Here is a 25,477-nt window from a genome sequence, read left to right on the forward strand (position 1 = left end):
TGAGGAGATAGTTGCCATGGCCACACTTGGTGGCCTAACCTGAGGCTCCAAAACCTCGCATCATCAAAGTTCATCCAGCCCAGGGAGCTGTGGGTCTCTTGGGCCTGGGAGTTTGGGAGGCAGAGCCCTCTGGCTAGAGCCAGCATCTCCTGGAATGTCCCATCAAAGCCCTGATGAGGAGCTTTATCGTATGTTTTGTTTTTTTTTTTCTCTTCTGACCCAGCTACACTACTCCAAGGGTGAGGTTCAGAGCATGTTCACTCTGGGCGTGGAGAAGCATCATTTTCACATCAGCACCCGGCAGGTAGCTGCTAAGGCCAGTCTCACCAACTTCATCAAACTGGAACAGACCTTGCTGCAGGTGTGTGGAGGTCAGCCCAGGGCCGGAGCACGCTGGGGTGGGGGGCCTCTGGGACAGCCCTTTGAGAAAAGAAAAATTGTCCTAGTGTCCTGGTTCCTGGGAGGAAGGACAAACAGGGCTGTGAAATGGACAAAATGTGCTGGAGTGGATTATCAGCTGGTCTCTATATCCATCCATCCTTCCTTTCGTGTGATTTATTGAGCATCTACTAGGTGCCAGGCACTATTTCAGAAGCTGAGGTGTGACCTAAAACAGAACTGATCAATCCTTCCTCTCATCAAGTGTCCACTCTAGCGGGGGAGATTGACTCCCAGAAATCACACAAATGAAACATGCCGGATAGTATTGTGATATGGAGAAAACGTACTGAAGTGACTGAGAGTGACCAGGGAGCTTATTTAGATTAGGTGGCCAGGAAAGGCCCCACTGAAGAGATGACACATGAGCTAGTGGTGGATGATAAGCACCAGCCATTTGAAAATCCGGGGGAAGCCCGGGCACGGTGGCTCACACCTGTAATCCCAGCACTTTGGGAGGCCGAAGCGGGTGAATGACCTGAGGTCAGGAGTTCGAGACCAGCATGGCCAACATGGGGAAACCCCGTCTCTACTAAAAATAAAGAATTAGCCAGGCGTGGTGGTGCATGCCTATAATCGCAGCTAGTTTGGAGGCTGAGGCAGGATAATTGCTTGAACCCAGGATGTGGAGGTTGCAGTGAGCCGAGATTGCACCATTGCACTCTGGCCTGGGCAACAAGAGCGAAACTCCATCTCAAAAAGAAGAAAAGAAAAAAGAAATCTCTGGGGGAGGGGCATTCAAGGCAGGTAAAGAGACTGTGGTATATATACACCATGGAATACTCACAGCCGTAAAAAAGAATGAAATTCTGTCCTTTGCAGCAGCAGGGATGCAATTATCCTAAGTGAACTAGCTCAGAAACAGAAAACCCAATATCGCATGTTCTCACTTGTAAGCGGGAGCTAAACATTGAATACACATGGACATAAAGATGGAAACAGTAAACACTAACGACTCCAAAAGGGAGGAGGGTGAGAGGGAGCCGAGGGTTGAAAAATTACCTGCTGGGTATGATGTTCAATATTTGGGTGACGGGGACGCTAGAAGCCCAGTCCCCACCATTGCACAATATACCTATGTAGCAAACATGCACACTGACCCCCTGAATCTAAAACACATTTTTTAAAAAGAGTATTCCAGGCAGAGGGAACAAGACACGCAAAAGGCCTGGAGCGGGGATGGGTTTGCATGTTTTAGGAATGACCAAGGAGCCCCTGGGCTGGCGCTGGGTGGGTGGGGAATGGTAGGAGGTGGTCTGATCACACAAGGTGTGTCAAGCCACAGGGAGGCATTTGTATTGTGTTCTGTCTGCTACTAGGAGCCTTTGAGGCCATGATTAAATAAATGATTTCAGATCCCTCTGGCTGCTGTGTGAAGAGGGACCTACAGGTGGCAGAAGTGAGCAGCGAGGAAGCCCCATAATGGGCAGGGCAATAATAATGTGTGGACCAAGCTGGGGGCAGTAGTGATGGGTTTTAGAGACATTTAAGAGCAAACTTCCTACCCCACCCCAGCAGTCCCCCTGCAGTGCCCTCAAGTCACCCTTGGACTTTGGCACCCACCAGCAGGGATGGCGTCTCTCTCCGAACCTTTGCACAGGCTCTTCCATCTGCCTGGAATGCTCTTCCCTGCCTCCTCCTCAAGCTTGCTTCTCTGCATTCCTTTCGCCCTTGAATGTCTCTTGTGACCATCCTTGTCACCTTATCCCATCATTTTCTGTCCTGTGACTATCTCCCTGGGAGCCCCTTAAGGGCCAGGACCAGGTCTTGGCTAGGTTTGTAGCCAGGCACTCAGCACTGGCTTGGGAGCACGATGCCTGCTTGCTGCACGATGGAGAAACCGACTGCATGGCTTGTACAAGCTCCTCTGCACCGTCTAGCCCTGGGCTCAGTGCACCACTTGTATTGTCTTGCAGAGGTTGACACTTTCTTGCCTCCATTTTCTAGGAAACTGAGGCTCAGAGAGGTTGAAAAACGCCCAGAGCCACACAGCTTGGCCATGGAGTTGAGAGGTGGCTGTTCTGTGCTGTCTCCTATTGGCCGTCGTCCCCTCACCCACTCCTCTCCTTTAAGTTATCTGCTCATCCTTAGGAAGCATTTGGGTTTTTGATCCCCTGACATACGTCACCATGCAGGAAACTGTAAATGATCCACAAATATTCCCTTGTCCCTACTCTGCAAGCTTCTCTTCCTTCCCATCCCAGGCAGAAGCATGGCTCGGGTTCCCCCATGACGCCTTCATTCTCTTCCAGCTCAGCGCTCTTCCTGGGGAGCTGGTCCTGCAGACCACATACAAGCGGGCTCATGGGACCCGTGTCCTGCGCCAGGTGGTGCTGTGGGATGGCCAGGAGGTGGCCCTCACCGGGAGCCTCTCTGGGCCTTTCCCCAAGCCCACCAGGAACCTCAGCCTGCAGGGTGAGTGTGTGAGGGGCTGCAGGCAGGGGTGGCCCAGGCACTCAAGAAATCATCCCTGGCCAGGCGCGGTGGCTCATGCCTGTAATCCAAGCACTTTGGGAGGCCGAGGTGGGTGGATCACTTGAGGTCAGGAGTTTGAGACCAGCCTGGCCAACATGGTGATACCCCATCTCTACTAAAAATACAAAAATTAGCCAGGCATGGTGGCGGGTGCCTGTACTCCCAGCTACTTGGGAGGCTGAGGCAGGAGAATCACTTGAACCTGGGAAGCAGAGGTTTCAGAGAGCCAGGACTGAGCCACTGCACTCCAGCCCGGGCGACAGAGCAAGACTCAGTGTCAAAAAAGCCATGACTGGGTACCTGCATATCCCAGGTGTGATTCTAGGCACCAGGGGTCCATCAGGAAGCAAGATGGCCCAGGTGTCACCCCTCAGGGAGACACGTATTGAGCAACAAGATGCACATAAGCAAAATAACATCAAACATGACCATTTCCACGAGTGGGAAAGGCTGTGAGAGCAAGCAGGGTCTTTGTGGGGTCTGGGCCTCCTTTAGGTGGGGTGGTTCGGGAAGGCCTCTTGGAGGAGGTGACTTCTGAACTGAAATCTGAAGGATGAGAAGGAGCGGACTGAGGGGCAGATCTGAGCAGAGGCACTTCAGGCGGAAGGCCCCGCATGGAAATGAGCTTTGCGTGTGGAGCAGCAGCAGCGAGGCTTGCATGGCTGGAATGGGGAGAAGGGATGAGGTGAGGCAGGTGGGCTGCAGGACCCAGGTCATGCAGGGTCTCAGTTCACAGAGTGGAGCTGGGGCTTATCCTGAGTGCGGCTGGGCAAGGAGAAGGGGCCAGGGCGTGGAAGGGGTGGCATCCCTGGGCAGTTCTGGTGCCAGGGGAGGTGAGTGCCGACACAGCGCCAATGACAGCAGCCATGAGCCCCGGGGTCCTCTAGCAACAGGCATCCCTGGAAGGGGCTGTAATTCATGGCCTGTGCAGCCACAAGACTCAGTTTCTGTGTGAGGAACCCCCTGAGCACAGAGCAGAGCCTGACCCACAGCCTGCCAGGTGTGGAGACAGAGGGCAGACCCCAGCCTGGAGGCACGGCTTGCCGGGTGGCCTGATGGAATCCTCCCAGCACCACGTTTGCCACATGTATGCCCTGGAAGGCAGAGGAAGTGAGCGGATCCCCAGCAAGCCAAGGCAGTGTGCATGCGTGTGTGTGCTCATGTGTGTATGTGTGTGCTCATGTGTGTGTGCATGTGTGCACGTGTGTACATGCACGTGTGTGCATGTCTGTGTATTTGTGCCACCCTTGGTGAGCTACACAGTCTGCAGCCCCATACTGTGGTCACAGTGTTGCAGGTGGGGTCAGTAGATGGCAGGAACAAAGGGTTCTAGCCCTGCATGTGGTCAGCTTCCGCAGAACCAATGACTGGGTGATGCCCTGAGAACTAGCCAGTGCCAGTGTCTCTGGGCACGGCTCCTGCAGCCCATCCGAACGGGTGGGTGCCCTTTGTACAGAGCTCACAGGTCACCGGAGTGCAGAGGGGTCTCGGGCAGCCTCCTGCTGTGAGGTCTGGGAAAGCAGGGCTGCTCAGGGGCCTCAGGAGAGGGGGTCAAGTGATGTCAGAGGTCAGGGCAGCTTAACTCACCTGGGGGACAAAGGAAGAAAACCTGGGGTGTGGAGGCCGTCTGTTGCGAGGACTCAGCTATGGGGCGTCACCTGTCGCACCCAAAATGGAAGGAGAACACAGGACAGCAGACAGTGGCATGGGGTGTGGGTTTTCCGAGGGGGCGCAGGGCACCTGTGCATGCGAGGCCCCCCGAGAGGGATGCGGTTTGTTGAGGTTGCGGCTGCCCCCATCAGCTCCTGATTCGGGATGGTAACGAAGTATTCCGAAACTCAGCGGCATAAAGCAAGCGTGGCTCCTTGCTCACGAGGCTGTGGGTCACCTGGGCAGCTTTTTGGTCTTCCTCCTGTTCAAGGTCAGCTGTAGGGTGAACGGGCAGCTCTGCTGTCCTTAGCTGGGCTCTCTGGCCTGCCCAGGGGCGGGCTGGCTGTCAGCTGCGCTAGGACATCCTGAGCTGAAACCAGGCTCTCCCCAACCCCAGGTGGCACTAGCCCACAGGCCAGCCGGGTTTGTTCTCATGTGGCTGGACGGGGGTTCAAGGGAGGAAGCGGGGTGTGAGGACTCCTAAGGCCTGGGCTTAGAACTGGCGCTCGGTCAGGTTTGCTGAATTTTATTAGCACGTCACAGGCCAGCCCAGCTTAGAGGGCTGGGGAGGCAGATGCCACCTCTTGGAGGAGCCTCAGAGTCTCATTGTTACGGGGCTCCCACAGGGACACTGCAGGGTGTCGAGTGGTAATGGTGACAAAGTGAGTGTGTAGCTTCTGACTTTTGTGAAAAGTATCTGGTTGTGTGGCCCCCGAGTGGCCACTTGCGTGAGCTGGCAGTGGCGTCAGCTGAGTCCCCTGAACCCCTTTGGGCCTGGAGCTGCTGACCTCAGCTCATATGCCCTACCCTTTGTGTGTGTCCTCACCCACTCAGTGGAGCTCACCCACCCGCTGCACCTCCCCCTGCCGCGACACTGCAGCCTCCGCCTGTCCTCAGAGCATTCGGGAGGCAGCCACCGGGATGGCCTGGTTGTCGGCTGGGATGGCAGGGACCAGGTAGGTGTCAGGGCCAGAAGGTGACCCTGGGGCAGAGCTGAACTCCACCCTGCAGGCTGAGCGGGGTCTTTGGGGCCCTCCCCTGCCTGAGGAGCCTTATCTGGGGCCAGTGAGGCTGTACCACATCCCCAAGGGACTGTGGGAAAGGCACTGGGAGGGCAGCAGGAGACCTGGGTCCCCACAACACCTTGACAGCCACGGCAGTGACGGTGGCTAACGGGCCCTAAATGCTTATCCCGTGATAGGTTCTGTGCGTGAACCCACACATCAGCCTCCCATCTGCTCGGTGCTATTAATAGCCCCGTGTTCAGATGACGAAATTGAAGGACTTAGAGGTGCAGCGACCTGCCCGGGGCCACAGAGCTAAGGGAAGACAGTGGAGCAGGAGCACGACCTCCAGTCCCATCTCTGTCCTGTGTTCGCTCCATCTTGTCCTCCCTAAGCCTCGATTTCTTCCTCTGTGAAATGGGCTGAGCTCTCCGAGGGCCTCGCACAGGGATGGGGTTTTGTGCTCAAAGCCATGTGCCCTTTTGCAGCCTTGACCTCGATGGAGAAGGTGGTCTGTGCGGGTGGGAAAGAGGTGCAGTCTGTCTGGGCAAGGCCACTGGCTGAGTCTGTCTCCCCCCCAGGTGCTGGTCTCCTCCTCCCTGTGGCTGGGGAAGAGTGAGCTCGCCGCCCGCCTGGCCCTGGCTCACCCGTTCAACCTCTCTTGGCGGCAAGCCGAGGCCAGTGGCCTTGCTGAGAGGAGGGGCGGCAGGCAGAGCCGGCAGGTGAGCGAGGATGTCCCAGGTGCCCTTGGCTGGGGTTGGAGGTGGGAGCCACGTGGCTGAGCCTGTGGGGCTGGGCACCTCTGGTAGGAGAAGGAGAGAGTGTTCATCAGTGACAAGGACTTCTCCAGAATCATAGCTTCCTGAAGCCTGGGGATCTGTGGGATCCTTCATTCAATCGTTCCTTTATCAATACCTCATTAAGCACCTACTGTATACCAGGCAGTGTTTGAAGATAGCCCACATTTTAATGTGGGAAACAGGTACAGGCATCTCTGATTCATCATTTGCAGTTGCTTGTTCAGTGGTAGCTTCAGGGACTGAGTGAGGCAGCTGGGCTCCCAGTCTGGCTGGGGGACCTCAGGTGTCTCCTATCGCCTCTCTGAGACTCAGGTTTTTTCCATCTGTGAAAGGGAGGACAACAGGCCAGCTGTGTGCAGGCAAAAGATGCTCTCCAGAATTCAAGCCAAGGAATGAATTAAAAAATCAGAAGGTGTGATAAGCAACGAAAAGTAGTAAAGAGGGGCCGGGCACGGTGGCTCCTGCCTGTAATCCCAGCACTGAGGGAGGCCAAGGCAGGTGGATCACGTGAGGTCAAGAATTCAAGACCAGCCTGGCCAACATGGTGAAATCCTGTCTCTACTAAAAATACAAAAATTAGCTGGGTGTGGTGGTGTGTGCCTGCAATCCCAGCTGCTTGGGAGGCTGAGGCAGGAGGATCGTTTGAGCTGGGGAGGGGGAGGTTGCAGTGAGCCAAGATCACGCCACTGCACTCCAGCCTGGGTGACTGAGTGAAACTCGGTCTCAGAAGAAAAAAAAAAACAAAAAAAACGTGAGATTGAGAGTGACCAGGCAGGTGGGTGGGGCAGCTACTATAAGGTGGGTGGTCAGTGAGGGCCTCATGGGGGAGGTGGCCCCGGGATGGGAAGGAGACGGGCTTCAGAGAAGCTGGAGGAGCAGCACTGTAGGTGGCAGGAAAAGCCTGTGCAAAGGCCCTGTGGTGGGAATGAGCCAGGTGCTTCAGGGAGGGCCGGAAGGGAAATAAGATGGGAACAGAGTGACTGGAAGGGATGGGTGACAGGGAGATGAGGTCAGATGGGCAGGGACAGATCATGCTGGCCCTGGTGGCCCCAGTGAGGAGCACGATTGCTTTCTGTCTTTGGAAATGCTGAGTCTGGGTGTTGGGGATGAGGCATTTTTTTTTCATTTAAATGCTTTCGGTCTCCAGCCTGGGAATGGCTCTGGGCTCTTCCAGAGATGGGGGTGGGCAGGGCAGTCTCTCCACCCTCCATCCTAGTTCCTCTAGGGATATCTGGGGGAGGGGCACCAGCTTCTCCATCCTCCCTAGCCTCTCATTTCCCAACAGAGATGGGGTGTGGGGGTGCCGTTAGCCTCTCCTCTCCCCCACGTGTCCCCCCTTTCCCCACAACTGCCCTCCCATCCCAATGCAGGTGCAGCTCACCTGGAACAGAGGACAACCTGTGACCCTGCAGCTCACCTGGGCTGACAGGTCCTCAGCTCACAGCACTGCCTGGGATGGCTGCCTGGCTGCCTCCCTGGGGCAGGTATGTGGGGCCAGACCGCTGCACCGAGTGTGGGGCTCCCCCTCGTTCCAGGCTTCTCAGCTGGCCCTCCAGGTCACGTACCCTATTCTCTTCCCTATCAGCTCCAGGAAACCTGGGGCCTGAACACCTTCCAGGCCTGTGGGGCCTTCACGCAGACCCCAGCTGTGTTCGTTGAACAGCTCGACCTGTCCTGGGGCCAACACCGCATGCGGCAGAACTTGACATACGAGGTGAGGTCTGGGGAGCAGCGTCTGGGCAGGGAACCCCCAGGTGGCTCCACTTGCCACAGGAGTGTCAGCTCTGGGACCACGTGGTCCTGGGTTCCAGTGCTTGCGGGATCGTGGGCAACTCACTTCTCTGCTGTGAGCCTTAGTGTTCTCATCTGTGAAATGGTTCCCTTCCTAACTGGGATGTGGTGAGGGCTCTGGAAGACAAGAAAAGCAAGGGGACCAGCCCGAGATGCTGGGAACAGATGGGGAAGGAGGTGGGATGCTAGGGGGCTTCTCAGGAGGGGGTGGAGGGAGATTGGGAGCTCAGGTTCCCCGAGGCATGAGGTCTGGTCTCCTGCAGCATCACTACCTGATAGGGCTCCTCATGGGACCGAGCACTGTTCTGGAGAGCCTGGGGCAGGAACCAGGCCATGGAGAAATGGGGAGAGCTGGCCCTGGAAACCCCTTCCTCCTCTGGGCCTCCCACCTGGGTTCCCCGGGCTCTTAGGCATGGCCCCCTAAGTGCTCACAGCAGAAATCCTGCCACGGGCGGGGCATGGTGAATCACACCTGTAATCCCAGTACTTTGGGAGGCTGAGGCGTGGGGGGATCACCTGAAGTTAGGAGTTCAAGACCAGCCTGGCCAACATGGCGAAACTCCATCTCTACTAAAGAATCAAAAAAAAAAAAAAAAAAAAAAAAAAAAAAAAAAAAGGCATGGTAGCATGCACCTGTAATCCTAGCTATTTGGGAGGCTGAGGTGGGAGAATCGCTTGAACCTGGGAGGTAGAGGTTGCAGTGAGTCAAGATTGTGCCACTGCACTCCAGCCTGGGCTACAGAGCAAGACTGTCTCAAAAAAAAAAAAAAAAAATCCTGCCCCAGAGTGTAAGGGAGTACTGTGGCTGATGAGAGCTCTGACGGCACATTCCTGGCACATGCTCTTGCCTAGGTGAGGGTCTCCAACTGCAGCTGGCCATGGGCATTCTCTTAAGTGATGAGCCCCTGACCCAAGGGCCCTCTCATTCCAGAGGCATTGGCCATCTCAGCCGGACAAGATCATCGTGGAGGCCACGCTGGAGCACGTCCTTGGGGCCTCTTGTACTCGTCAGAGCTTCTGGGGAGAAGTACAGACTGACTATGCACGCTGGCTGCAGCACTCCCTCCACCTGGGGCTCTGTGACCTGCCCAGGGTGAGTCTGCCCTGCAGAAGGGGGCAGCTGGAGGACCAGGGACCCATGGTGAGGGGGCAGCAGGGAGGGTGGTGCCCGCAGAATGCAGGGGTGTGAGCGAGGCAGCCAGACGCCAGCGTGGTGGCTCTGCCATTTGCCTGCTGGGTGACTGGGCAGGGCGCATCTCCTCTCTGAGCCTCTGGTGTTTCATCTGACGAAGGCGCAGCAGGTTCCAGGATGTAGAGTGATGGTGAGACTTAAGAGAGACGTGATGCAGGAATGCTCAGCCTTGGTGCCGGGCACATAAGTTAGAGCTGCTGCAGTCGTCACTGCCCCAGAGGAGAGGTGTTGGGACCCCTTTTCCTCAACCCCTTTCCCCTCCTGGGGCTGGTAGCTGGTTGATTAGTTCTTCCATCCACCAACCCATCCATCCATTCCTTCACGCATCCTTCCATCCTCCTTCCTATCTTCCATCCATCCCCCTATATCTGCCCTCCCACGTACCCTCTCTCTCCATCCATTCATCCTCCAACCCTCCCTCGCTTGCATCCATTCATCCGTCCGTCCGTCCCTCCCTCCCTCCCTCCCTCCCTCCATCCATCCCAAGGACCCATACTCTTCTGTAAAGAGACAGATAGTAAATATTTTAGGCTTTATGAACCATCCAGTCTCTGTTCCAACAACCAACTCTTACCACTGTCTTGTGAAAGCAGCTATAGACAATATGTAAATGAATCCTTATGGCTGTATTCCAGTAAAAGTATTTACAAGCCAGGCACAGTGGCTCATGCCTGTAATCCCAACACTTTGGGAAGCCGAGGCAGGCAGATCACAAGGTCAGGAGATCGAGACCATCCTGGCTAACATGGTGAAACCTCATCTCTACTAAAAATAGAAAAAGTGAGCTGGGTGTGGTGGCACGTGCCTGTAGTCCTAGCTACTCAGGAGGTTGAGGTAGGAGAATCGCTTGAACCTGGGAGGCAGAGGTAGGAGAATCGCTTGAACCTGGGAGGCAGAGGTTGCAGCGAGCTGAGATCGTGCCATTGTACTCCAGCCTGGCGACAGAGCACAACTCTGTCTCAAAATAAAAAGTATTTACAAGAGTGGGCAGTGAGCCAGATTCGGCCACAAACCATAGTTTCCCACCCCTTGTCTTTTCCTCTGTTCATTCAGAAAACATTTGTGTGTTTCACCTATGCCAGGCTGTGCTCTAGATGCAGGGACTGGATGTGAAAGAGACAGCCTAGGTGCCGGCCTCCTGGGTGGCGCATTCCAGTGGGGCCAGGAAGATACAACAAACTAGAGATGCATGGTCTATGGTCAGGGTGTGGTAAACGCTGTGCAGGAATGAAGCAGAGAGGGGGCAGGGCGTTGCCAAAGGGGCATCACTCGTGAGTGTAAGCCCTGCAGAGGGAAGGGGCCTAAGGTACGACTCTGCCTTGAGGAACACGGGGCAGCCCTTACGGAGGGAGCAAGGGAAGTGAGGTTGGGACAACAAAGCAGACCACAGGCCATGCCAGAGCCCGGCTTGTCTTAGGGGACGGTATCTGATTTGCATTTCTTAGAGGTCAGCTGTGAGCTGGGACAGGTGTGGAGGCTGGGAGGTGGCAGCTGCTGCTGCATTCTCGGCGCAGGGGTCTGGGGAGAGGAAGCTGCCGCTCCCTGTGCCTGTCTCACACCTAGACTGTCTCGTCCCAGGCCCTCTTGGTCGTCGGGGAGCACACCCTGGGCCAGGGTGGACTCCTGCTGCGTTCCCGCTTCCACCTGGGCCTCGCACCAGACCCAGACCACGGCCTGCATCTCAGCCTGACCCTCCAAAACCACAGCAGGCCTCATTCGGCTGACTTCTCCGGGGCGCTGGAGGTCAGTGGCCAGGATGGGGCTGACAGTCCCGGGGAAGATGCCCCGGCTTCCCTCCGGTTCCTCCCTGGCCAGCAGGCTCCCAACTGCCTGGGCGGCCCCGCCATCTAGTGGCTATCTGAGGAACCGCAGACCAGCATTCTGGATGGGGCCAGAACTTCACTCTGGGTTGGGGGAACACCTGCTGAATCCCAGGCCTGGCCCTGGCGCCGAGACAAAGCAGCTCCTCGACAGACAGTCCCAACACCCGGCCCTTCCTATAACAGAGAGGCAGTGGCTGGGCTGCCCAAGTTTGAATCCCAGCCCAGCTGCCTCCTGGTACCTGAGTTTCCTCCCCTGTAAAATGGGTATAATTATTGTACTGGCCCTATCTCCCATGGGGTTAATATTGCAAAGATTAAATATATTCATAGGCATAGATCACTTAGAGCAGTGCCTCAGAGAAAACAGCTGCTACGTAAGTATTTGCTGTTAGCCATTACTGGCACCATCTCCTCCCCGTCCTTCCTCCCAGCAGCCTTGGGAAGTAGGAAGGGGCAGAGTTGGCCTCCAATACCTACTCTGCCCTGACCTGGCCAGGTGATCCCAGGAAGGAACCTCTCTGAGCCTGTGTTTCCTCATCTGTAGGAGGGGATCAGATATTTCACAGGGTGGTTTTTGGGAGTCTGGATACCGGTTCCCGCGGCCTGCATAGCCAAGGCATGTGACGTAGCAGGTGCTCTCTCGGCGTTTTCATCCACCTCCTCTGTCTCTCTGGCCAGGTGAACTTGACCTCGTGACTTTCCTTTGCTGCGCCTCAGTCTTCCCTTCTGTCAAATGGGAACAAATACCATCTCCCTTGCAGAATCGTTAGGAGGAAACACATTTGTACAACATCTGCATGTAGCAGGTGCTTGTGAGAGGGGAGTTCCCTCCCTTCCCGCCGTCCGAGCTGGATGAGGATGGCATTTCTGGGTTGAGTTCAGCAGCCATGGCCCTTTCAAAGGAGCTTCTCCTTCCAAGCTTCTTGTTCTCCGGGACCGACTATCACTTCCCCGTTTCCAGCCAGGCCCCTGCCTGCCCCTGGCTCCGTAAGCCCCGTGCCTGATGGAACTGGAGCCGTGGGAGTGAACCCATGGTGGATGCTCGGCAAGAGGCCGGTCCTCTTGCTTCCCTGTCCCCGATTTATTTGGGACAGCTGTTCTGACCTCTTCTCACTTGCTCCATTCTGGGGTCTGTGGAGTGGTCAGAAGGCTTTCCCAGCCTTGTTTGTTCCTCACCGCAACCCAGTGGCCCCAGGACAGATGAGGGACAGACTCAGGGAGGCCAGGCACTCACCCAGGCTGCACAGAGGCAGGCATGGCCCTTGCTCTTCAATGACACCCAGCGGGGCTGAGCTCAGATGCTGGGAGCCATCCAGGGCCAACTCCGTGTTGTCTGCAGACCGTCCCCTGCCCCCACCTGCCTGGCAGGATCACGTTGTGCTCGGTTAAATTCCACAGGGGTCCTGGGCTGTAGCCCTATTACCAACTTGGTCTCCTCAGAGATCGACATGCTTCTGCATGTTTAGTAAGCACCCTGTATTCGATTCCTAGGACTACTGTATTAAATTGCCACCAACTGGAAGCCTTAATGCAAAAGACAGGTATGGTGTCACAGTTCTAGAGGCCAGAAATCCAAAAGCAAGTTATTAGCAGGGCCACACTCCCTCTCAAAATCCTAGGGAAGATCCTTCTGTAGCACCTCCAGCTTCTGGTGGTTGCCAGGACCCACGGCTGCGGTGGCATCACGCCACTCTCTGCCTTCTGGGTGGCATCTTCACATGGTCTTCTCACAGGGACAGCATTCACTGGGTGTGTGGCCCACCTTCACCCACTATGCCCTCAACTTGTTTACTTTTGCAAAAAACCTATTTCCAAATAACACCACATTCACGGGTATAGAGGATTAGGGCTTCAACCTATGTGAGGAACAAAATTCAACCCTTAACAGACACACATGCACGCGCACACACACTCTTAAGTCCTGCTAAGTTTTGTGAACCATTGTTCTGTATCATTTTACAGATCTTGGAGCTGAGGCCCAGAGAGGGTGATACCCTTACTGAAGGGTGCACAGCTTGTTAGCTGCAGTGTCTGGACTAGAATACAGGGTAGCTGAGGCTCCCTCCCCTGCAGAGCCTCCTCCAGGCTTGTGTTCTCTTGGGGGCCTCTGAGCCTCTCTCCTACCCTATTCTAGACTCACCTGTCCTGGTCCCTGCCATGCCACCAAGGCTGGGCACCTGCAGGGATTTAGGTAAACTGCCTAGTGCCTGGGGTGTTATGCCAGGTGTGCCCATGTCTCCTTGAACTTGCTTAGACCTTTGCGGTGGTTCCCATGCAAACTTGGAAAGCCTGGGCTGTAGCAGAAACACCAGGGCACTGGGAATGTTAGAAATGCCAGGGCCCGGGGCCCCCAAAACCAATTAAATCAGAGTGTCCGGGTGGGGCTTGGGCAGCAGCCATCTCTAAGCCACCTGTGGGCGGCTGCTGCTGGGTTGGGGTCCTAGATGGGTGTGTTTAAAAATTAAAGTATTTGTCATGAGACTGGCTAAGTTTTGTATTTTTGGTAGAGACAGGGTTTTTGCCATGTGGCCCAGGCTGGTCTGAAACTCCTGGGCTCAAGCGATCCACCCATCTTGGCCTCCTAAAGTGCTGGGATTACAGGAGTGAGCCCTTGAGCCTGGTCCGGAGTATTTTCATAAGTGCTGTCTGTAATGGGGCACTGGGAGCCTTCGATAGGGATATGGCATGGGGAACCTGGTGCCCTGAAGATCGGGCGTGGGTTTTGTGCCTTCCCTTGGTTCCCTGCAGGTCCAACAGCAGCCTCCCTAGCCAGCCTCTTCCTGAGCCTGGGGCGGGCAGGGGAGAGACCAGGGACAGGGCATGAGCCGGGCTCCACTCAGGCCTCTGCCCTCCCCCTCCCAGCTTCGTGGCTCCAGGGCTCAGCGGGTTGGCCTGCTGGGCCGTGTCTCCACCTCGACTTCTCAAAGCCTGGTCCAGTTGGAGGGAAATGTGGACAACAGAAAGGAGAAAGTGAGGCTGTCTGTGTTCCGGGCCCCAAGCTGTCTCCAGGCCTCTGTGGCCCATGAGGAGGGTGAGTGGCGGCTGGGTCCCAGCTCAGCTAGCTGGGCCACAGCCCCTGTTGGCTCAAGAAAGGACAGGGGTCTGGGCGTTAAGATCTCAGAAGTCAGGGCTGGGCGCAGGGGCTCATAACTGTAATCCTAGCACTTTGGGAGGCCAAGATGGGTGAATTGCTTGAGCTCAGGAGTTCGAGACTAGCCTGGGCAACATAGTGAGACCCCGTCTCTACTTAAAAAAAAGGGGGGGGGACGGGCGTGGTGGCTCACGCCTGTAATCCCAGCACTTTGGGAGGCCGAGGCGGGCGGATCACGAGGTCAGGAGATTGAGACCGTCCTGGCTAACACGGTGAAATCCCATCTCTACTAAAAATACAAAAAATTAGCCGGGCGCAGTAGTGTGCACCTGTAGTCCCAGCTACTTAGGAGGCTGAGGCAGGAGAATGGCATGAACCCGGGAGGCGGAGCTTGCAGTGAGCCAAGATCGTGTCACTGCACTCCAGCCTGGGTGACAGAGCGAGACTCCGTCTCAAAAAATAAAAACAAAAACGAAAAAACCTGGTGGGGTGGGGGTGATGAGTTCCTATGGTCCCAGCTGCTGGGAGTGAGCTGTGATCCTGCCACTGTACTCCTGCCTTGGCATCTCAAAAAAACCTCAGGAAACCCTATTAAGACTTCATGGCATCCCTAGCTGACTGCTGTGTCGGGGGAGGGGACAGAAGAGGGGGCTTCGGGTGGCTCAGGTTGCTTTAAGTGGTGCAGCTCAAGGTTCTCAAATCCTAGGGCCTTGAGGCTTGGCCTGGGGCAGTGGGGAGCTACGGAAAGCGGTGGAGGAGGAGTGGGCAGCTAGAGACATGGTGGGGGCACCAGCAGGTCCCTTTCTGGCTCCAGGGGGCACAGAGGAGAGTGTGGTGCTGCGGGCATGTGCCCACGGGCGGACAGCCGAGGCGGAGGTCCTGTTCCGGGATGGCAGGCAGCCCTTCCAGCTGCTGGGACGCCTGACCCTGCAGGCTGCCAACCAGAGCCTCCTGCTGGCCATGCACGGCTGCCAGGGGGTCCTGCTGGGCCATGTGGAGGTGAGAGGGCCTGGGCTGGGATACAGGGAAGGGGTTACCGCTCCCTCCCTGGGCAGAGGCCCCCGTGCCAGGAGCCCCGAGCCCTTGGGGTCTAGCTGTGCGCGGAAACCAGGGCAGACAACCCCATGGTGAGGCCCACACCTGCCGCTGGCACCGAGAAGGTTGTGTCTACTTCATTCCTACGAGGCCCCAGCCTCTTCCTCTGTCCTCTTAGTCCAGGATTGCAGCAGTTGGCTCCCAGGTGCAAGCCCGGCTGGAAGAGAAGGTTCAAGGCTTGGGTGCCTCTGTGAGAAGGTTCCAGCAATTGGTGGGTAGCACAGGAGGGGAGGGTGGGGGCTTAGGGTGGAGAGGTCCCCCTCTGGCCTGGCTTGTAGCCCCCACTCACTCACCAGGCAGGAGGGTCTGGGGCTCTCTCTGCCCTAGACCTCAACCTGATTCTGCCTCGGTTTCCCTGCCCAGGTGCAGCCGGCAGGCACCCTGGACGGCGTGGCAGGCCTCCTTCTGCAGCTGTCCCAGGCGGGGCAGGAGGCCATGCAGGCGAGTGGTTGGGCAGTAGCCACTTTGTGGGCCCAGAGCCAGGCACTGACCCAGCACCTGCCTCTTTACCTGGAGTGGCTGCTGGAGGGGCTGGAGCAGCTGAGGGAGGAGCTGGAATGTAAGTGCGGGAGGGAGGGCTCAATCCCGTGCAGAAATCAATGCCCCCCCCTCCCCTCCCCACCGGGGCCTTAAGCGCTCACATTGGCTTGTGGCACCGTTTTGATCAGAAATACGGCCTCGCTTCCCATGGGCCTGCAGCCCAGCTGTGTTTAGCCCCCTGCCTTATTTCTCACAGATCTACAGCCTTCGTTTTTTCTTGGTCTGCTGTGTCATTCTTACAGGGTCTCCAAGCTCATCTCCCTTATGCCTGCTGCCTAGGTTTTTTCAGTCTCCCACCTGCTTGCTTTTGAGTATACAGCCTTGTTTCTGTGAAGCTCACTGCCACAGCATCTTTCTGGTTCCACGATGAGCTCAATGTGGCCATGTGGTCATTAAAAGCTCACACCTGCTGCCCTGACTGGCCTCCTGGCAGGACTGGGAACCTCTGGCCTCTCTGCCATCCAGGGCTAATGCCCAGCACAGCACAGAGCCCCCAAGGCCTTGCCCAGCGCCAGGGTGGGCATCCCTCTGACTGGCTGTTGAATGTTACCTCCGCATTCTCCCTGCTGTGTCAGAGTGTCCCTGTGGCCACCCCCAGGGCAGTGAATTGGGAGGAATGCCCCAGGACTGCGCACAGTGCTATTCACAGCTGTGATTTATTATAGTGAGGGGATGCAGGAGTGTCAGCACAGGGAAGGGGGCTGGGGCGGAGTCCGGGGAGAACCAGTCCCAACACTTTCACACAGGATGCATTTAGCTGTCCCAGCTGTCACCAGAGCAGCTCCTGGGAGACTCAGCACCCAGGGTTTTTATCGGGGGCTGCCATGCTGGCAGGTGCTGCTTGATGCGGACCACACTGTCAGACTCCTAGGAGGCAAGCAGGGGTCCAGCATAAACCACATTTGTACAAACAGTTCAGATGCGGGGAGCCTCATATCAATTCTAGGAACTCGGAAGTTCCCAGACAACCTTCTAAGCAGGCCTTGTAGAGAAGTCTCAGGCGTGCTCTGACATCTCGCCTGCAATCTCCAGTGCCCACTGCTCTATTCCTGCTCCCCCAGCTCCCCACATCTTCATCCCAGGAACAGGCCCTATCTCCTCGAGGCCTGGGCTGTCTGGGCACGGCTGGTTCTCTGACCTGCCCTGAGGCCTCATGGTGGGTGGTGGCTGCCTGTTGCAGGGCCCCTGGCCACACTGAAGGATGCCTACCTGGAGGTGACACTGCGGCCCCTGGAGGAGGTGTGGCGGGAGCGGGCAGAGGAGGCCATGCGGCGGTTGCAGGCCTGGGTACCCGGGATGCCAGGCGATGGGTGTCCAAGGCCCATCACGGCAGCCCTGGGGGCCGTGAAAGGAGCCCTGGAGCTGGTGAGTGAGAGCAAGGATGGGGCGTGGCTGGCAGGTGAGGATGACTGAGCCACTCTCACTGTCCCCTCCCTCTCCAGGCCGCCCACCAGATGCTGTCTTGGGCTGAGGCCACATTCTCCCGGGCACTGAAGAGGCTCTGCAAACCCCTGCTGGACCTGTACAGCCTGTCGGCCAGGTAACTCGGGGTTTGAGAGTAGCGCATCCTGCGTGCCTGCCACATACCAGGTGCAGTGCTGAATGCTTTGACACCCTGCGACACACTGACTGCTGTGACTGCCCTGCCCAGAGGCTTCTTCCCCTCCTCGTTTTACAGATGAGGAAGCTGGGCTTTCTTCCTCACTCCATAGATACCTCGTGAGCACTGGCCCAGGGCAGGCAGGATTTTAGGACCTGCAGAGAGCTCAGTGGCTGAGGCTGACCCTGCCTTCAGGAAGCTCACTTTTACTCAGACACGAGGCACAAGGAAGTCATCTACACCAGGGCTTGTACAGCTCCCTGCAGAGGGCCTGAGAGTCACATCTTAAGCAGGCCATTTGGCTCTGTCACATTTCCTTGCTTTTGTTTGGTAATCCTGTTTTTTTTTTTTTTTTTGAGATGGAGTTTTGCTCTTGTTGCCCAGGCTAGAGTACAGTGATACAATCTAGGTTCACTGCAACCTCCGCTTCTTGAGTTCAAGCCATTCTCCTGCCTCAGCCTCCCCAGTAGCTGGGACTACAGGTGCGCGTGCTCTCACACCCAGCTAATTTTTCGTATTTTTAGTAGAGACAGGGTTTTGCTATGTTGGCCAGGCTGGTCTCAAAGTCCTGACCTTAGGTGATCCACCTGCCTTGGCCTCCCAAAGTGTTGGGATTACAGGCATGAGCCACCGCACCTGGCCTGTTTTGTAATAATCTTTTAAACAGACAGAAACCCTTCTTACTTGTAGGCCGTGCAGAAGCTGGCCACGGGCTGGGGCCCACTGGTCACCATTTACCACCCCTGAGCTATACGTTAGGTGACAAGTGCTAGAGAAGGAACATCGGTGAGATGAGGGGGTGGATCCTATGAAATGGTGTGGCCATGACTGGCTTTGAGGAGAAGGTAGAGTTTCAGCAAGAGCCACGGGGCCAGCGTGGGAAGAGCACTCCAGGTGGGGGTCACCACTGCACAAAGGCCTGGGAGAGGGATGTGCCTGGCCTGTTTGCTTTTGAGATGGAGTCTTGTTCTCTGTGGCTCAGGCTGGAGTACAATGGTGTGATCTCAGCTCACTGCAACCTCTGCCTCCCAAGTTCAAGTGATTCTCCTGCCTTGGCCTCTCAAGTAGCTGGGATTACAAGCATTTGCCACCAAGCCCAGCTAATTTTTGTATTTTTACTAGAGACGGGGTTTCACCATATTAGCCAGGCTGGTCTCAGACTCCTGAGCTCAAGCAACTCAGCCTCTCAAAGTGCTGGTATTATAGGTATGAGCCACCGAGCCCAGCCCCGTCTATGTGAATATCAGGCTGGCAGGGCTGGAGCAGAATGCCTGCCAGGGAGAGTGGATGTGACTGCGAGTTCCCAAGATTTGGGAGGTGGGTAGCGGGGGCTCAGGTGGTCTCTGGCTTCTGCTCTGACCTAGGAAGGACGTGATCGCCCTTTCACTTTAAAAGGCGCCTTTGGCCCCTGTGTTGAGAACATGGGGGTGGTGGATAGAAGGGGGGAGCCCAGTTTAGAGCGGGGACCTGGGGACCCAGTATCTTTTCCCCTCACAGGGACGAGGCCCACCAGGAACCGGGCTCCAGGCAGGGAGGCAGCTCCTTCTTCCATGCTGGTGGCCTCGCAGAGCATCTGGAATCCGGCTCTGCCTCTAGGATTCTTCTGCCTTAGTGCTCTGTGCCTCAGTTTCCCCAGCCGTAAAATAGGGACTAAACCCACATCATGGGGAAAAGGCTCCCTGTGATACAAGTTCCTGCTCCTGCCTTCCTGCGGTCAGAATGGAGGCTGATGAAGGGAAGAGCTCCCGGGGGGGGGGTTTGGCTTGGCTGAAGAAAGACCGGCCTGGTTACTCACCTACCTGGTGAGTGGGATCCAGTCACTGCTACGCGGCGGTGCCCAAACATGGATTCAGGCGGCAGGGAGGGAGTTGAAGCTGCTTCCTGCCCCCAGCTTGCAGGGCCTCTGGGTTCCTAGAAGTAAGCAACTGAGGCCACCTGCCCCTGCTTCCTCTCTACTGGCCCATCAACAACAGGGTATGAAATGTTTGTCTTCCCACTACACCCCCACATGAGCTGAGATGTCCGTGATCATTCAAATCTCACAGGCTTGACCCCTACTCCAGATCCCAAGAAAGTTTCAGTCCTCTCCTAAACTGGAGAAATTTCCTAGACCTGTTGGCTGGGCACAGTGGCTCACACCTATAATCCCAGCACTGTGGGAGGCCAAGGTGGGCAGATTACTTGAAGTCGGGAGTTTGAGACTAGCCTGGCCATTGTGGTAAAACTCCAACTCTACTAAAAATACAAAAATTAGCCAGGTGTTGCGGTGGGCGACGGTAGTCCCAGCTACTCGGAGGCTAAGGCAGGAGAATGACTTAAGCCCGGGAGGCAGAGGTTGCAGCGAGTTGAGATCGCACCACTACACTCCAGCCTGGGCAACAGAATGAGGTTCCTAAAAAACAAAACAAAATTTCCTAGACCTTCCAGCTCCTGTCCTCGGCATCTGCACACATATAAGCCCATGCTGCCCAAGACCCAGGGAGCGGAGTAGGCATGACATCGGACATCTGTGTCCTCAAAATGGGGCAGCTTGTTTCCGTCCTCCGGCATCATCCACCACCTCCGCTGCCATGCCCGCCTCTGTCCTCCTCCACCTCATGATGGGATTTCCCAAAATAAAGACAGCCCCTCCGTGAAAGGCACCCTCATGCCCTCCACTGCAGAGCTCTCTCTGCGGACCTAGAAGCTGCCCTCTGCAGCCAGGGGAAGCAAGGCTCGGGCAGGCACAGTGACTTGTTCTCTGCATTCCCTCCAGGAACCGCTCAGTGGTGGTGACGCTGCCACTGTTGCCTGCGGGGGACAAGCCCCTGGACGTGGCCCGGGTGACCACCTACCTCGTGGAGGAGAAGCTGCTGCGGCCGCTCCAAGCGCTGTCTGGGGCCAACGTGCTGGCTGAGTACTACTGGCTCAGACGCCGCCTGCTGGCGGCCCCCTGGGAATGTGAGTCTTGCCCCGGGCTGTGCCACCCTCCTCCCTGGGAGCCCCCTGCCCGGTGGGCACAGAGAAACCTCCATAGGCTAGTGGCATCACAGTGCCAGGCCCAGAGCTTACTGGACTTCCCAAGGTCCTGTGGGACTAGGGCTGAGGCTACACATCCTGCTTTTGTCCAGAATATAAGTCCTGGCCCTGCAGAGGGGTGAGGAGGGCGGTTTAGGGCTTTAGGCCAGCTCTCTCCCTGCGGGCACTGCTGGCGAAGACGGCAGCCCTCCAGTTCCAGCTGGAAGAGAACTGACTTCAGACTTGCCAGTCAGAGGCAACCTGCAGCCAAGGGCTGGGGAGCTTGCGTGTGGCTCAGGCTTGCTGTGTGGCCAGGCAAGTCTAACCTCTGTGGGACGCGCTTTCCTCCACCATGAAATGCTGTGTGGCCAGGCGAGTCTAACCTGTGGGATTCTGTTTGCTCCACCATGAAATGCAGGTGACAACGTGGCTCGCTCATATGGGTAATGGGCATGTACTGTTCTTGATGCAGGGGGAGCCCCTCATGTTTGTGGGGGAACCACGGTACCCAGGCTTTGCAAGGAGTGCTTTATGTGGGTGGGACTCACACCGAGGCTCAGGGCTCCCTAGAAGCGTGAGTGCAGTCATGTCTAAGCAGCACATTGGTGTTGTAGAAAACGGCCTGGTCTTCAAGTTCCATGTGTGTGACTGCGGGCTTCTCTGTGCCTCTCAGTTCTGACAGCTGCCCACGGGGCTGGTAGTGCCTCCCTCAGGATGCTGGGACTGGCCAGTAGGTGCCTGGCTGTGCACCATAGATGGTGCTTCCTGGCCACGGGCACAGCCACAGGCACAAGCACCCCCACCCCCAAGCCCCAGCTCAGGGGCTGCACTGGCTAGACTGGTCAGACCTTTTCCTCAGGCCAGGCTTTTTTTTTGAGCCAGGCTTTTTTACTCAGCACAGTATTTTCGTAGCAGGTCTCAGGACTCCTGTCCTTGTTAGGGCTGAATTGCCGGTAGACCTTCAGCTCATGTCGTCTTGAAGCCGGTGGGGGATCCCTGGGCCTCTGGCTGCTGCACCAGGGGAGGGGGAATCCAGGCCTCAGGGCAGGCTACGCCCAGGCTCTAGGCATCAGGGCACCCAGCAGGCATTGGGCTCCTACTGCAGTGGGTGGAGCTGGCCCCACTCACCCTGCCTTTGGGCTGCTTCTCCCCAGACCATGCCCTGGTGGCCGGGGCCCAGCACGTAGTGACCTTCGACGGCCGGGTATGGGACCTCAGCGCCCAGTGCGGCAGCATCCTCCTGGCCCAGGACTTTGCTCACAACACATTCTCGCTGACGCTGAGTCGGACAGGCTCGGGGCTTACAGCCCTGTTGGTGGAGCTTAACCACAAGACCCTCATCTTCTACCCCAGTCTGCAGGTGAGCAGGGGAGGCATGGCAGCCTGCAGGACCGAGCCTCCCCTGGAGACCTGTGCCCGTGGCAGGTCGCCTGGGGGGATGGCACTTTCAAGCTTGTCACCTGGCTGTGGGTCAGACCTCCTGCCCAGCCCCCTCTGGCCCACAGGCCTACAAGCTGTACAACTCCTCCCCGCCGGGGGAAAGCTGTCCGGACCTCAAGCTGCATCCTGCCACGACAAGGAAGGGTATCTCCAGGATTGAGCTGGCCAGTGAGGACGGGGTCTCTGTCTCCTGTGACGTGCCCACCGGCCTCTGCAGCCTGACTCTGGGCCTCTGGCAGCATGGTGGGTCTGGGCCCCAGGAGGGTTGGCCCCACCTACAGAGGACTCTCTGGGATGCACCCCTTTAAGCTTCCAGGGCGGCAGGCGGCTACTATGCATGCAGAGCGTCTGCCGGCCTCGTCTCTAGCCTGGCAGCACGTGTGCCCTCAACTCCTCGTCTAGCCTCCTGCCACTGACCCCGTGTCCGGATGACCACACAGAGGCCCAGGGCTTTCTGTCCTATCCCTGGGACACGCGGCTCTAGTGTGGAGTTGGCCCTTCTGTGGTCCCTCTGCCAAGGAACACAAAGGAAGGGCCTGGATTCCAGCCACTCGAGCTGAGGACATGGGGAGGGGACGGGGGACACGCATGCTGTCCTGAGCCCCTGTGCTTTCTCTTCCTCCTCTGATGAGGGTTTAGAGCCATGGCCTGGGCTCCAGGAGTCCGGGGTGGAGGTGGCGGGACTCTGCTGCTCCTCTTTGTGCCTCAGGCTCATCTCACACACAGGTCCTGAGGCAGCAGGGCTGGGGCTGGGGGAGGATCACAGGCTCTTATGGCTGCCTCAGCTTCCCTCCTTCCCACAGGCGTATCCGCTGGCCTTCTGGGCACCAACGACAATGAAGCAGGCAATGAGCTGATGTTGCCGGACGGCTCTGTGGCCAGCAGCCTGGAGGAGCTCAGCCTGGCCTGGCAGGTGAGCGGGTGCACCCGCCTGTCCTCCTTCTGGCTGAGGTTCTTAAGGCCTGCTCACTGCAGAGTCCCGGGAGAGGCAGGCAGCCTGATGGCTCTGCAGAGGACTTCATAGGAGGCCCAAGGTTTGGGGGAAGTCTCCTGCTGAGGCCAATGTATGTGGGGGAGCCACATCGTCCAGTAGGAGGCCTGAGTCTTGCGTCCATTCTGCCAGGTGCGTGGTGACTGCAGGGCCACAGAGAAGACTCAGCAGGCCTGCCCAGGACAGAGCCCCACCTGCCGGGCCTTCTTCGAGGACCCCCACTCCAGCTTGAGGAACTGCTTCCGGGTGGTGAGTGTGAGCCTGGCCCATGGGGTGCAGAAGGCCTTTTCCCTGATCAAGCCTAGGCCCGTCCTCCTTGCCACTCTTCAGGGTGTGGACAGTGACTGGGTGTTCCTGATTTCAGGTAGACCCTACACCATTCCTCAGCCTGTGTGTGCAGGACCCCTGTGGCACCCAGGAGCTCCAGCCTGCCTGCAACCTGGCGGCCGCCTATATCCACCTGTGTGCCCGGGGCTTCGTACCCCTGGCCCCTCCTCCACAGTGTGGTAAGCTGCCCCAGCCATCTGGCACTCTGCCCCCTGTCTGGCATCTGCCTTCCATCCCAGAGGGAAAACCAGTCCCTTTCTCTCACCAGGGAGGACAAGTAATTGTCATTCAAGGAGCTAAGAGTCACAACATTTATCAAGACTGCCTGTTTGGATGTGTGTCCCCTCGAGGGGGTACATGCCTCATGGATGGCCTAGTGCCCTCCGTTTGGTGAAGAGTGAGTTCTTGCTGTCAGTTCACATGAGAGCAGGTTGTTTAAAAAGACGCTGGCAAAGCTGGGCATGGTAGCTCACGCCTGTAATCCCAGCACTGTGGGAGGCTGAGGTGGGTGCATCACAAGGTCAGGAGATTGAGACCATCCTGGCTAACGCGGTAAAACCCCATCTCTACTAAAAATACAAAAAAATTAGCTGGGCATGGTTGCGGGAGCCTGTGGCCCCAGCTACTCAGGAGGCTGAGGCAGGAGAATGGCGTGAACCCAGGAGGCAGAGCTTGCAGTGAGCTGAGACTGCACCACTGCACTCTAGCCTGGCAACAGAGTGAGACTCTGTCTCAAAACAAACAAACAAACAAACAAACAAAAAAAGACCCTGGCACCTCCTCTCTTTGTACTCTGTCCTCCTGCCATGATTGTAAGCTTCCTGAGGCCTCCCAGAAGCCAAGCAAACGCTGGAGCCATGCTCATACAGCCTGTAGAACTGTGAGCCCATTATCTCTATTATTTATGAACTACCCAGCCTCAGGTGCTCCTTTCTATCTGTGTATAATGGATTCCCTACCCCCTACTAAGCTAAGTGTCTGGAGAGCCACATTAAGCCACCTCTTGAAAATTTGCCATTAGGTTTTTTCTTTTTTGGGACAGTCTCACTCTGTCACCCAGCCTGGAGTGCAGTGGCACAATCTTGGCCCACTACAACTTCCACCTCCTGGGTTCAAGCAGTTCTTCTGCCTCAGCCTCCCAAAGTGCTGAAATGACAGGCAGGAGCCACCGCGCCCAGCCTCATCAGGGATTTGAATGTACACCACTGTTTAGGGAAAATACTCAGCCCTGTTTTCTCTCTGTTCTCACACCACAACAATCATCAACACAGCAGATGACTTCTGTGACCAAATGTGTGTTGTCCCCACTACCAGGGTGTTCCTCTAATTCAGTTCTAACACTAGCTACCTTGAGATAGCATCAGATCCCACGTGGTGAGAGCTCCTTCATCCCGTGCTGCATATGACTCCCACAGCTAAAGCCCCACTAAAAGGGCATAGAAGTCAGTGGCAACAACAGGAGTAGACTTCCAAGAGCTTCAGACGCCAGAATTAGCGGCTGCCATTCAGACATTTAAAACCTTAACAGCAGAAGAGAAAATTAATGAATTGGAAAATATGACAAAGGGAGGATGAAATAAGAGGATCCAACATGTCTAAAAGAAATGCCGGGTGCCGTGGCTCATGCCTGTAATCCCAGCACTTTGGGAGGCCAAGATGGGCAGATCGCCTGAGGTCAGGAGTTTGAGACCAGCCTAGCCAACATGGCGAAACCCCTGTCTCTACTACAAATACAAAAATTAGCCGGGTGTGGTGGCGTCCTCCCGTAATCCCAGCAACTATGGAGGCTGAGGCAGGAGAATCGCTTGAACCCAGGAGGTTGCAGTGAGCCGAGATTGCGCCACTGCACTCCAGCCTGAACAACAGAGCAAGACTCTGTCTCAAAAAGAAAAAAAGAAAATTCCAGAATGAAAACAGACACGGGACCCTTTAAAGTCAGGAGGCACAATCCCCAATACAATAAATCCATCCATACCAAGACCCATCAGAACAAAACTGCAGAAAAAAACAAAGGTCCTAAAAGCTACTGAAGAGGGTGGGAAGGAGGAAGAACATGTTGATAACCGATCTCCCACCAGCAACAGCAGAAGACAGTGGAATAAGAGAAAATAAGCATGAGGTTAGCGTGCGTACCCAGCTCAACTATTATTTACGAATGAAATAGCCTCTCAGCACTGATCTGTCTAGAGATATCTTTACCACGAATGACACTCAAGGGATCCA

At 56.5% G+C, this 25,477-nt stretch overlaps 1 protein-coding gene across 1 annotated transcript in view; it reads left to right on the top strand.

Moving 5' to 3' along the window:
- LOC129462622 (uncharacterized) overlaps positions 1–25,477 on the top strand; it is a 154,158-nt gene that overhangs the window by 120,074 nt on the left and 8,607 nt on the right. The window contains exons 47-66 of the mRNA XM_055242744.1: positions 224–361; positions 2,691–2,853; positions 5,398–5,519; positions 6,149–6,289; positions 7,738–7,851; positions 7,953–8,081; positions 9,090–9,251; positions 10,929–11,093; positions 14,036–14,204; positions 15,079–15,263; positions 15,478–15,570; positions 15,723–15,918; positions 17,080–17,264; positions 17,342–17,439; positions 20,255–20,439; positions 21,651–21,856; positions 22,002–22,179; positions 22,740–22,849; positions 23,060–23,176; positions 23,292–23,433. Of these exons, the coding sequence (XP_055098719.1) occupies positions 224–361; positions 2,691–2,853; positions 5,398–5,519; positions 6,149–6,289; positions 7,738–7,851; positions 7,953–8,081; positions 9,090–9,251; positions 10,929–11,093; positions 14,036–14,204; positions 15,079–15,263; positions 15,478–15,570; positions 15,723–15,918; positions 17,080–17,264; positions 17,342–17,439; positions 20,255–20,439; positions 21,651–21,856; positions 22,002–22,179; positions 22,740–22,849; positions 23,060–23,176; positions 23,292–23,433 (2,998 nt within the window). The remainder of the gene's footprint in view (positions 1–223; positions 362–2,690; positions 2,854–5,397; positions 5,520–6,148; positions 6,290–7,737; positions 7,852–7,952; positions 8,082–9,089; positions 9,252–10,928; positions 11,094–14,035; positions 14,205–15,078; positions 15,264–15,477; positions 15,571–15,722; positions 15,919–17,079; positions 17,265–17,341; positions 17,440–20,254; positions 20,440–21,650; positions 21,857–22,001; positions 22,180–22,739; positions 22,850–23,059; positions 23,177–23,291; positions 23,434–25,477) is intronic.

This window comes from Symphalangus syndactylus, chromosome 14 (genome assembly GCF_028878055.3).
Source record: "Symphalangus syndactylus isolate Jambi chromosome 14, NHGRI_mSymSyn1-v2.1_pri, whole genome shotgun sequence".
Classification (NCBI taxonomy): domain Eukaryota; kingdom Metazoa; phylum Chordata; class Mammalia; order Primates; family Hylobatidae; genus Symphalangus; species Symphalangus syndactylus.